General features: G+C 42.9%; 1 protein-coding gene across 1 annotated transcript; it reads right to left on the reverse strand.

Moving 5' to 3' along the window:
• Nucleotides 1-1,429: 1,429 nt before the first annotated feature.
• SLC30A1 (solute carrier family 30 member 1) lies at nt 1,430-9,123 on the reverse strand. The gene is made up of 2 exons (XM_006069668.4): nt 7,927-9,123; nt 1,430-6,191 (listed from the first exon to the last, which is right to left on the reverse strand). Exons 1-2 carry the CDS (start codon nt 8,540-8,542, stop codon nt 5,287-5,289), a joined length of 1,521 nt encoding a protein of 506 aa, XP_006069730.2. The 5' UTR covers nt 8,543-9,123; the 3' UTR covers nt 1,430-5,286.
• Nucleotides 9,124-13,395: the final 4,272 nt, after the last annotated feature.

The raw sequence follows: 13,395 nt of genomic DNA on the forward strand, positions 1-13,395 counted from the left end.
AATGACACAACCATAAGTTCTGATTTTTCGTCTGGTGACGATGCTGATTTTTTTGTAAATATCAAATACTGTAAAATGTATATATTTTTTTTTTTTGGCCTATCTATTGCTGCTTGTTGCATAAAAATTTTAAAGACTTCTTCATTCTGAATTTACATATGAAATAGGTTGTTGACAGTTCAAAGTAATGGGAAAGCATGCTACTTGATGAGCTTTAGATCTCTTGTCCAGTTCTGGCTCCATCGCTATCTGGATGCCTTTGGGTAAGGTACTTGATATCCGTTGGTCTGCCAAATGGGAATAATGGAATGTTGCTAACAGTTTGTAAGGATTAAATGAAAATGTGTGTGGCTGGTAGGTAATAACTGCTCAGTATATTTTAGCTATAAATAGTGTTATTGCTATGTCCTCTTCCACACCTGCCATTCCTCAATATTCTTTCAAACACCTTTGAATGCTTACAGTGTGCTAGACTCTGAGGATATAAAGAAGACAGCTCTGACCTCATAGAATTTGTAATCTTTAAAAAGGAAATAGGTTTGTAAATAAGCAAATGCAACAAAGTGCTACGTTACTTGACTTAAAAGAGAAAAGGCTATATAGGCTATAGTGAGGAGAGGGCAAAAATAGTCAATTCTGAAGGCTCAGAAATGTCTATGGGATTTCTTTAAAAGCAACATTGTCATTGACTTTCTTAAGCATATTTTCATCTAATCCAAAAGCAACAGCTCTCATCCAGATGTGCAATGCATAGTACATAAGGTTTTAGGAAATGTTGGCAGTACTTCTGGAAAGACCTGGTAATTCTTTTCTGAATGATTAATTGTAAGATACATGCTAATAAGAAACACAGTGGGCCAAAAGGAGTGGTTAAGATACCACTGATTGTATTGATGCACTGATCGCAGAAACGTTCAAGCATGAAAGAAATGTGGAATCAATAGTAGTAGTCTCCTCTGGTGCTGTAATTCAACACTGGATCTTACAATTAATTGTTTGGAAAAGAATTACCAGAAAACATAGTCCAGTAGTCTCCTCTTGGGCTTCCCTGGGGGCTCAGACGGTAAAGAATCTGCCTGCAAGGTGGGAGACCCAGGTTCGATCTTGGGTCAGGAAGATCCCCTGGAGAAAACGCTAACCCACTCCAGTATTCTTGCCTGGAGAATTCCAGGGACAGAGGAGCCTGGCGGGCTGCAGTCCACAGGGCCGCAAAGAGTCGGACATGACTGAGTGACTCTCACACACACACACTTTTAGTCTCCTCTTATCCATGAAGGATACATTGCAAGTCCCCCAGTGGTTGCCTGAAATCGTGGATAATATGATACTGGTTCAATCCCTGGTCTGGGAAGATCCCCCATTCTCCAGAGCGAGTAAGCCTGTGTGCCACAACTGCTGAGTGAGGCCATATGCACAAAACAATGAAGTAGATATTAAAATTAGTTTATTTTTCTACTTAACTCTTAATAAATGAGAAGAAACACAGTAGTCTGTCTCATAAAGAACATTTATAATACATAACAATCCATAAAGCCTCATGGTGAGGTAGGAACAGCTTTGGAAAACAACGCACAGTCAGAAACATACAAAAAGTTAGGTAAAATGTTGCAGCACTAAAGACGTTTTATCTGCATCTGCATTTCATGAGATGATAATTGCATTTAACTGTGCCACACCTGGCCCAGAGGACACCCCGTGGCAGACACAAAACAACACAACACAGAGGTTTCATAAAGAATCACAGATACACTGATACGCTTCATTGTGCTGTTTCAAGGCAGAACCATAACATGGCAACTTGTGTCTTTTTATATATAACCACATATTAATCGTATGTTACATTCCCTTCAGTATCTTTTTGCCAAAGACACTGAACCATAAAGTTTTTGGTTTAAAAGTCTTAATTGAATGACATACAAAAGGCTCCTGTGCCAGTGAAAATGACTGCTAAGTATTTCAGAACTTGTTAGTAAAACTAAATAGCATTGCCACATAATAGCGGTAGAGTTACATCAAAATAGTGCTATTATAATTCCCATTTCAGATGGTCAAACACTGTATGACAGTTTCAATTTAAAAACAACAAACCCTCCACCTTCCCAAGTTTTAACACTGTTTTATGACTTAACTGAAACTCTATTAAAATAAATAGTTCTATATTGTAGGATTCTTCTCCATATTTGTGTATGTGTGAACATCCTAAGACAGCAGGTAAATGACATTTCATCAAATGATATTTGTTTATAAACAGTAAAAATCTACAACTCAATACCAGTTAGCCTACTAAATACTTCACATTAGGTTCCATAGGCCTTTTCCTTCAAAACTTTCAAAAATTCAAAATTAACTGAGGATGTTAACAAGATACAAACATTAATAGTCATCTACTTGTGATTTTCCAAGGTGCTCTTGATGCAAATTCTTCCTGGTCAAATTACATACCTTAGTTACCCAAACATACTACTTTCTAAAATGTTAAAATACACACAGCAAAGTTTCTGAGTTTTTTACTTTTCCTTTAGGTTTTAGTTCATACTTTATACAGGTCAGATGCTCTCTGGAAAAAAAAAATTTATTAAACAATCATATAACTAAAAGATGACAATGGAGAATTAAATCTCTCTCATCACTAAGGCGGAATTTAGGTTGGAAAAAATGTCTGGGTTGGTTTTAATTCAGGCACATGCAGCACCTCCATCTTACTAAATTGAGACGATAGACACATTTCTAAACACATATTCTAAATACACTGATCTTGCTCAAATATAAAAGAGCCAGCAGGAGAGATGCACCTCCTAAAACTGATGCAGTGTTATAAAACAGCATTTAAATATTGGGTTTAAGTCTCCTAATAATTAATGGAATTTCCCTCATTTTCTTCCAGGAAAGAATAAACTATTTTGGAAAAGACACTTAAATCCCACAATATTTAAATATAAAAGCATTTTTAAAAGATAATGCTAATATAGCTAAAAATGGGTTAGAAAGTGCATTGTAAAGAAATAAATAATTCTCTGCTAAAACTGAAAAGGTGGGTCAGTGCCCACTGATTTTGCTATTATGACAGAAATCCTTTGAAAAAGAGAATCCTATGGTACCACTTTGTTACTTATGAGCTACTTAAAATTATGAAGTGAAATAACTAAAATCTAAAGGCTGTTACTTGCAAAGCATTTTGAAAAAAAAAAGTAGCCCTTGTCCCATGCTTATACACCATTTAAAAAAAAATTCTTTCAGTTGATGTCTTATGCCTTATGCAACCTTTAATAGACCCAATAGAGCATTGTAAAGAAAACCTCATTGAATGTAATATATATTACCAGTTATCCTTTTATATCACTACTGAAATATTTCTATAACATAAATTGTTTTGAGATCTTCAAAAAATGGTAAATCAGGAATGTACATGATATAATTTGAAGCTTTCTCTTGTTCACTCATATGAAATTCCAATTTCATGTTTTAAAAAAATGTTTGCAAAATTCCAAGTAACTACCAGTTTAGGAATTGAAATATACAATATCAGAAGAGTATTAAATGATAAAGATGTATTGCAAATTGGCAGGTTATGGTTTTGGCCCATTATAGTAAATATGAACTTACAAACTGTGTTCCTAAAATTACCTCATTCTCAATGGAAAAATCGGGTGTTCTTAAACAGGCCCATTGCCAGCAACAGGCTTATACTAGGAAAAAATCACATCGTCTACCATAAAAGATCATCCCTTTAAAAAGTTAACTGTCAAATGCCAACGTTTTCATCTTAAGACCCACTAAACAATGAATTATTTCAAATCCCAAAAGGTAGCCATCCCCAAAGTAGTCAGCTATAAAAGGTACTAAAGTAGTCAGGATACCTCGTTTCTAGAAAAATAGAGCTATACATGATAACTGATATTAATATTCATCCTTTTGAGGACAAAAATCTAGTTTCTTCACAAAGCATAATCCCTCTATCAGAAAAATATAACTTAAATACCCTTAAATAATATTTGTGTATGGATTTGAAATCCATACAAACAATGAAATAGCCAATAACAGTTTCCTGTATAGATACTACGACATCTTGCAAAATAAGCCACTATTGGAAGGTCTGAGCAATGTCAAGACAGAATGACTTATAGAATCTCAATTATTAATTTTGTCTTAACTAATTTTGCTTTTTGACAGTTTAATATCCAAACTGCATTAACCTTCAGATTTTTCTCTCAAGTCAACGGCTCTTGGCAAAGCACAAGCATTGCTGGTTGGGCTCAAAAAGCTGTTTGAATCCATTCATAATTGGTCACTGTGCAATGACTCTGAAGTTATTCTTAAAACTCACAATTTAAAAGATTAGATTAATAAGCTTTCATTTAACATGTAATTATTAAATTAAACAGTCTTAAAAATATTTATTGTATATTTTATGAGTAAACTTTCAACTCTGTTTCTAATGCCAATCTTTCAAAGGAAGTAATGCTGGTGAACATATTCATCTTTTAGACTACCTTTGTTTTAAAAAAAAAAAAAAGTTAAAATTCTCAGAATAATTTAGATATGTAGTCTGATTATTAACTTACAAGAATCTAAATACTTAAATTTGGTAAAACTTCCTTCCCTGCTCTTACTGTCCATTTGCCCTATTATAGGTATACTAGTTCAATTTAATTATCTATTTATTAGAATAATACTCAGCAATATAGGATACAGAGTAGTAACTGATCTTCAGTATCATAAAACCCCCTGTGAAGAAAAAAAAAAGAACTTTTCCTAATAATATTCATGAGTCATTCTTAAAATATGCTGCCATTATGCTATGTAATGATCTCAAAGGGCAAGTAAATATTACATAAAACGTCAAAGGAAACAGACCTGTTGATTTTTAGAGTTCTAGCAATTATAATTCTAACAAACAAAATATAACACTGGGGGAAAAGAAAAGCAGAGAAATTCCAGTAACAATTTAAATTTATTTATCCCCCTAATTAGTTTTTTACCATTGAAAAACTGGAAATCAAATAGCATTATGTTATATAAGGTTTATACTTAAACAAAAATGTAACATAGTGTTAAAACTGGCTTTCCAAAACTGTTACAGCATAGCTGTGCTCTGCACTAACAGTCACAAAGTTGTAATATAGAACTCTGTTAAGCAGTCCCATTATGTTCTTACAAAAATAGAATTAAACTGTGTGACCAGACAAGGACTTCAATTACACTACTTGGCAAACATAGAATTTCAATAGAGTCTTTTTTCCTCTTGCAGTTTAAAGCAAAAGTCAAACATCACATCTTTTTCAAGACTCACAAAGATGATTCAGGTTGTTTGTTTGGCATTTTTTTAATCTCTATCACAACAGCAGGGATGTTTTCAACTTTAGTCCTCTTGGGCTGCTTCTCTAGATTGTCACTAAGTTCTAAACAGGAAATGCTAACTGATGGGGCCTTTTCTGCATCCTTTCCAGACTGGGCTTGTGGCCGTGTCCCACAACATTGCTTCAAAGCACACTGAGTTCTGCAGGCAAGTTCACACGGGACTACACTTGACTTAGAGCCTACACTAGCAAATTCAGGCTGAATGGTGGTAGCGTGAATTCCGTGATTATGGAAAACGTCTTTAATGATCTTAGCCACCTGCATGTATGATGCCGGGTCTTCACATTTTATGTGAGCAGTGGCAATGATTCTGCTTCCAGCAAGTTGCCAAACATGTAATTCATGAACTTCCTCAACTCCTTCAACATTTCGAAGTTCTTTTATCAAATTTTTGATATCAATTTGTTTAGGAACAGTTTGGAGAAGAATAAGAGCAGACTCCTTAAGCAATGGATAAGTTGTGTAAAGAAGTATACAAACCATTACAACACAAAGAGTTGGATCTAAATACAGTACCCAGCAAGGACCAGCCTCTTGAACTGTTGCCTGAGTACTATTAACTAATTCTACAAATGCTTTGCAGGGGTCAGGTATACATGGGTTCACACAAATCTCCCCTTCAGGACAACCTTTCCAATTAAAGTAAAAGACTAAGGCATTTACTACCACAATCACTGAACCCAAAGCATCTCCAAAGACATGCAGAAAAACTCCACGCATGTTAAGTTGTCCAGTCTTATCTTCATCCTCTTCCAATTCCACCTCTTCAGGTTCTCTGATAAGATTCCCATTCACTTGTACTTCCATTGCATCATTTCTGGACTTTTCTGGATCTACAAAGAAATAAAAATTCTGTATCAAACACATCTAAAGTGTTTATATAAACATTCTTGCCTAATTCCATTTAAGAGATGGAGGTGAAAATTTTTCATAAAACATACAAAGAAATGTGCTCAGAGCAATTTAATATAAGTTGACATACTGGGAACAGGCCAGGACATATAGTCAGGGCTAAATTAAGTCATTAAGATGATACTACTTTATCATACTCCAACCTCCTACCTTCCTACTTCCAAATGAAGTTCACCTTTTCTGTGGGGTCCTGGGAACATTCTATACTTGGCATATATCAAAAACAACAAAACTGAATGCCATCACCCCAAATCATACACAACTATGGATAACTCTTAATACACATGGCTGACCTGACACAGAGCTCTAGTCACTTTTCATCATTCAAGTGTTAAGGTTAACTTTTAGACTTTTGTCACTTATAAATGATAAGAGTCCCTTGATGGAAGGGGTTTAGAAACTGACAAATCAACCATATACGCCTATCGACAATCACACGGAGACTTCAGGAAAAGTTGGAACTAAATGATCACTATCTACCCTACTAGCTCCTTTAAAGGAATTATACACAGCAGAACAGCTTAATATTCTTTGGAATAACTCCTTGCAGAGTAGAAGTGAGAGGAAATTCAATTGTTTATTAAACATTTTCAATGTACAACGTCAATTTCATTAACATGATATCCTGAATCCTAGAAAGAGGAAAATTGTCTATGTATGCCATGCATGTGTGGTTTCACACAACTAGGTAAACAGAAATTGATATTTCCATATAAATGGAAAACAGTGGGAGGAAATACACCAACCTACTAAAAATATCACTGAGATTGGTTAGTAGGGCATTAGGATGATTCCTTTTCCCATCTCTTTCAACACCTATTTCCCCAATTTCCTTCCAAGAGCACTTAATGTTTAGAATGAAAACTACACATTAAAAATATAAGATGAATAAATTATCATCACTTTTACCTTAGTACAAAAACGACAAATCCTAAGTGAAATGTTAAAACATGCCCCCCCCAAAAAAACAAAAAACATGCCCAGTGGACAGGTTCTAAGTCTAGGATTTTCAGGATTGGGTTTAGACTTTAGAAAATTAACCGACACATGCATTGCTGTTCATAACAGAAACCTTTAACCAAGATTTTGAGTTCAGGCAAGTCAATCACTAAGACCGCTCTGAATACATTAAGAGACTTGTTTGAAGGGCAAAAGTACTACTTGGGCAGAGCAAGCTTCCAAACATCCAACAACTAAGGACCAACTGGAGATTCTCTCCGGTTTTCCAAGAGGGCGAAGAAATTTAATTAGGAAGCATTGCTGATCCTGCAAACGCCAAAATCAGACAGTCTCTTGGAACGACAGCCCGTAAAAGACTGCAAAGTGCAGTTGTGGACCGCAGCGGGCTGAGGGTCACCTCCTGACCTTTTGCCCGCTCTCACCACCACGGTGCCATCTACACCCCCATACGGGGGGCGGAGGACGCACTTCCCCGGCTCCTGACACCCGCTGACAGCGCGGAGCGGGGGTCGTCTGTTGCGGCGGCTTCCCCGCACGTGCGGGTGCGGGAGCCGGCCGGGGAAGGAGCGGCCCCAAGGCGGCGCGGCGCGGTCGGCTCGGGCGCCAGGGGGCGTGCGGGCCACCCCGCCCGGGGCCATCCCGGGGTCTGGGCTCCCCAGGGCCAACCACCTGCGGCGGCGGCTTTTCTCTCCTCACCTGTCTGGTCCAATTTCAGCCCGTTGGAGTTGCTGCTGTTGGCCACCAGGATGTTGGTCTCCTCCAGGTCGGGACCCTGCTCGCCCGGGGTCACGGCGTTGTCGCTACCCCCGGCGCGGCTGCTCTTGCTGCGGGCCCCCTTGGGGAGGCCGTGGCTGTGCCCCCCGTGCGAGTGGCTGTGGCTAGAGTCGTCGCCGAAGCCGCTGTGGTGGTGAAAGAGACAGAGCCCCAGCACGTTGACCACCAGCCCCGCCACGCCGACCCCGAAGACCACCAGTGGCTGCTGCATCTCGTGCGGCTCGATGAAGCGCTCGATGGCCTCCAGCAGGATGGCGAAGCAGAGGCCGGTCAGGAAGATGGCGTTCACCAGAGCCCCCATCACCTCGGCCCGGATCCAGCCGAAGGTGTTCTTCTGGGTGGCGTGGGTCCGCCGGGCGAAGCGCTCGGCCACCAGCGCCACCACCAGCGCCAGCACGTCCGACAGCATGTGGAAGGAGTCGGAAAGCATCGCCAGGGACGTGGTCACCCGGCTCACCACCACCTCCAAGACCATGAACATGAAGGTCAGTAACAGCATGCAGAGCAGCCGGCCCCGGTTTCGACCCCAGCACCCCATGGCTGCGGCTGAGGAGCCCGCCCTAGCGCGGCCCGGACACTCCTGAGGAGGCGGCGAGGCGCCGAGGAGCCGGCGACGGAGGGAGGGAGGGCGAGCGGCGCGGGGCTCGGGAGTCTGCCGCGGGGCCTCGGTGACCGGACAGGGGCGGGCGAGCCCGGGGTCTAGCCGCCGAGCCCACGCGCCTGCGGGGGTCCCCGGCCGGCCGGCGGCGCGCAGGTCCTCCTCAGGCGTCCGTCCTCGGAGCCGGCGCCGAGGCCCGGCTCAGCCCCAGCAGCCCCCACACACCCACAGCGGGGCGGCGGCGGAGGCGGCAGGGAGCTGGGGCTCCCGAAGCCCGCCGACAGAGAGCCGGAGCAGGAGCGAGCAGGCGGGCGGCGGGGGCGGGAGACCGGCAGCTCAGCGCTGAGGAGGCTCCAAGCATCTGCGGGTTCTCCGCGCAGGTCTTCCCCTCCGGCGGTCTTCCTCCGGTGTGGCCCGGACCGAGGAGGCGACGCCTGAAGAGCTAAAGAGGCGGCGGCCACGGCTGCTGCACTCGGCCCGGTGTCGGGCGCCTTCTTCGCCACCCGCCGCCCCCCCCCCCCGCCTTTGCAGACGGTTTACAAAAAAACTTTGCTTTGCACTCGGAACCCCCGTTTTCACACGGACCCGAGCGTGACAAGGCCTCGCCGCCCCGCCCACCAGGCCCGGCACGTCTTCCCATTGGCCAGGGCCCCCTCACGACAGCCGCCGCGTCCCGCCCACCCGCGCTCGCTATTGGGCAGAGGCTCAGAGGGGCGGGGAGGAGGCGGTGTCGCGGCTTCAACAGATGGGGGCGGGGCCTTTCCCTTCAGGAGCCGGGCGTGGGCCGGGGGCCGCGGCCGGGTGCAGCGACGGGCGTCGTGGGGGAGGGTAGGGGGCGCGGGCCGCGTGCAGCAGGAGGGGGAGGGGCAGGGCGAGGCAGGCGGGGTCCCCTCGGCGTGGCGGGCCTCTTGCCCGGGCGCTGCGGGTCCTAGCAGCCCCCCTCACACCTGCCGGGGCCCAGGCAGCAAACAGACTTTGATCCTCCCAGCCGGGTCCACGTGGGGCGGGCCGCTCGGCCGCCGTGTGACAGTCGGCAGCCTGGGAGGGGCAGGGAGGGGGAGCCCCAGTGTGAGGGGCGGCGGGAGGCGCGGGGGCGCGCTTCTGTCAGAAGAACCGCGATTAGGGCCGACAGACTCATAAACAAGTGCAGCACGTAACTTGTGACTCTGCTCAACACCGAGTTGAGGAGTTCATCCAGGACGGTCCTGCGAGGGGATGAATGGAATCTTTGTAAATGTTTCAATAAAGCAAATCACCCCCTATCGCCACCATCGCCCGGATACCTTGTGTGAAGTCAGATATTTCTGTCACTGATTATCTAAGGATCATTTAGGGTGCAGACTTAAAGCAGAAGAAACCTGGGTTCTGGTTCTTGCTTTGCCACTAGCCAGCTGGGTAACTTTGGGCAAGTCAGCCGGTCTCTCTAGACCTGTTTCTTCGTCTATGGAGAGTAAAGGACTGAACAAGAGGAGATCTTAAGATTCCCCCTGACTTTAAAATTCTAAGGCTCTAAGACTTAACATTGTATTTATACACTACAAACAGCAGAACCCAGTGTTGGTTGCTATGGGGAACGGGAGGGGCAGTGAGAATACAGAAGAATGAGCTTCTGTACAGGTGGAGGTGAAACATATAAAATTTTAAATTACGGTGAAGTACTCCCGATAAATTGCGCCAACACTGCTTCAGATTGGATACATACCTTGCTGTGCTCTGAATGGAGACTAGCTAACTTGAAAGTGAAGGCTTCCTGCTTCTTAAGTGGAGGGGTGGCTCGAGTCAGAGTGGCCTGAAGTGGACTCCGGAAGGCCTCACCACAGCCCCTCAACAGTGAGAAGGACCTCCAACTGCTCTGGATTGCTGGGAGACAAAGACAGTGCTAGCCAGTGCCTCAGGGTCTGTATATAAGGCTTGTTTGGGGCCATGTATTTTTGCATTTAAAAAACTATTATTTCTAGAAAAGTTTTTTCACTTGTATATGGTGTATTTCTCATCTCCCCATCCAGACTAGAGAGCCAGATCCTCATTTATTTCTGTTCTTCTGGAATGCAGAAGAATGGAGGAAACTTCCCGAGACATTTGTTAAGAAAGAATTGACAGGACTTGATTGAAAGCTGATAAGGAGAATTTTAAAAAGATAGTTTTTAACCCGACAAGGAAAATATTGCTTAAAACAGGGGGAGAAGTTGGGAAGGGTATGCAAGGAGCTGCTCTTAACGAGAAAATACTGAGCCTATTTTTTAATGTGCTGAACTTTCAGTGAAGTCTGGATGGTGGGAGTGGGGAGATGGGATTGGGGACTTCCATAATCTTCTCTCTCTTGGTGTAGACAATGGATGTTTGTGCATTCATGTATATGAATACAGCCTCAAATGTCCTTCAAACCAGGTCCCCCTATATAGACATTGAGGAGCCACGTGTGGGTCAAGATATCCCACGGAAATGGCCAGGAAGCAGTTGGAAGACCATTTTGCCTCCTATTGGGAGCTGCTGGGTCCCTTTACTTAAAAGATAGATTCCTTCATGGAGTTCCTTGGTGGTTAGGATTCAATGCTTTACTGCTGTGGCCGAGGCTCAGCCCCTGGTTAGGGGAACTGAGATCCTAAAAGCCATGTGCTGTGTGGGAAAAAGCAAAAAGAAAAAATATTCCTCCAAGTGTAAGTATTTAATGTCCAAAAAGAAATCAATAAGACGATGCAGAAGGCGAGGATGCTCAGCAAACAGTAGCAATCCTTTCAATAACTAAGCAGACTGAATTGGGAGACGTTCAGACCCACGTAAAAGGGGCTCTAGGTTCAAGTCAACTCAGTAGTCACTTATGAGAACCTGCGTGGTGCCACATTTTTTCCCCCTCACAAGCCACTTCCCAGACAATGTGCTTTATGCGCTCATAACCTAGAAGCAGGGAGGGGTGTCAGAGATGCATTTTCCAGATTGGAAAAGTTATAATCATGCATTCCAGAAAGAGTAATATTTACCTATCAGCAAAACATTTCAGTCAAATAAACCTTTTATCCCCCCTAGCATAGTGTAGTCAAAATACTTTGGTAGCTTGACTCAAACTTGTCCTTTTTTAGCCGATTATCTTGGCATAGCATTAACACAGCCAGAAGTGGGTTAAAATGAAGGGAAGCCATACCATTATTCACCAACACTCCTGGAGGTTGTGGTCCCAGGTTGAGTAAGATGGCTTGGCTTTTTCTTCCTAATTCTTGAGAACTCTCCTGACAATTTGCTTGGTGTTCAAACTGAATAAACTCAGCATACTTTAAAGATGAGAAAATAATGCTCATTTTGGAAAGAGACCGCCAATTTGAGTGAAAGTCAAATGTTGAACACAAACTTTGCAATTTCAGAGCCCTCTAAGACACCTCCCTGCTTTATCAAGCCAAGCTTCTCCAAATTGGATCTTCTTAGCTCAATGAGCTAGCCTGAACCTTATCAACCTGAAGTGTAGGTTTAAAAGGTTTTTGTAAAAAACAAACAAAAACTGCTAAACACAGACACACCTCTGAATATTGGTTTTCAAAAATCATGAGTGTTTGAAGCTGTGTTAAGGACAGATAGATGAATAAAACCATGTGAAAAGCAGATTGCATTTGACTTTGGTTGATGGCCAATCAATTCTAATGTTCAATCTTAGGGCAAAAATGATGGGGGAAGTCAGATATGTTTGTCTTGTTTTGGAATATATTGACTAATTACTAAAAATATAAAATCTCTACCAACAACATGAAGGCTTGAATTTGTAGTTGCTCCCGGAGGGAACAGGCAGTAAAAAAAAGAATAAACAAGTAACAATGCAGTAATAAAGCCCAGAAACATCACAAAAGGGCTCAGAGGTATAAGGGAAACCATATGAAAGAAAGGGTCAGAGCTGGAAACCCTACTGGGAAGCAAACGGGAAACAGGAATGGGGTAGGGAGTAGAATGTCCAGTGAGAGGCCCCAGACAATCACGGAGCTTTTTGTATGTGTTGGTTAAGCTAAAGAATGGCAGGTGAGAGTGAATAGCAAAGGAAAACTCATTTTTCTTAGAGACTGAAAACTGGATCTAAGATCTTGTCATGCCTGGAAATTAAATCTAGAAATAAAGACCCTGACACCTATATAGAACGGCTCATGAAAAGCATTTGTGAATTTCTTGGGTGCAGTGTTACATAATACTAGAAATTGTGGAAGGCGTAGTCAGTCAGTTTTAAGGTTTAGGCTGAATGCCCATTCTTTCTTTAGCCCTTCTAACTCTAGGGGTGGGAGATTGTAATTAAAGTACAAAGTACAGAAGTCTAAAAAAAAAATTTAATTTAAAAGCGTATTTTTATGACTCTCTCTGTTACTTGTCTATAAAGATGATGTTGACCAGCAGAGTATGTTGAGAGTTTTATATACCTGATGGCTTTTAGAAAGTTCAGGGAACTGATCCTTAAAAATGACATATTTTGGACAAGTTATTAAAACTCTGTAGGCCTCACTTCCATATCTTTTTAGTGAGGGGTTCTAAGGGATGGCCATTTAACTGGAGTTATGTGTGTGTGTGTTAGTTGCTCAGCTGTGTCTGACTCTTTGCGACCCCATGGACTGTAGCCCACCAGGCTCCTCTGTCCATGGGGATTCTCCAGGCAAAAATACTGGAGTGGGTTAGCATTCCTTCTCCAGGGGATCTTCCCAACCCAGGGATGGAATCTGCATCTCCTGCATTGCTGGCAGGTTCTTTACCATCTGAGTCACCAAAGGAAGCCCTAAGATGTGACCGCAGAAGACGATACTGCCTACCTCATATTCTCATGAGGGATG

Source organism: Bubalus bubalis, chromosome 5 (genome assembly GCF_019923935.1).
Source record: "Bubalus bubalis isolate 160015118507 breed Murrah chromosome 5, NDDB_SH_1, whole genome shotgun sequence".
Classification (NCBI taxonomy): domain Eukaryota; kingdom Metazoa; phylum Chordata; class Mammalia; order Artiodactyla; family Bovidae; genus Bubalus; species Bubalus bubalis.

Coding starts and splice junctions, on each gene's coding strand:
- SLC30A1 (XM_006069668.4), bottom strand. CDS start 8,542: ATGGGGTGCTGGGGTCGAAACCGGGGCCGGCTGCTCTGCATGCTGTTA. Junction 6,192..7,926: donor GCTGAAATTGGACCAGACAG/GTGAGGAGAGAA, acceptor ATTTCTTTGTAG/ATCCAGAAAAGTCCAGAAAT.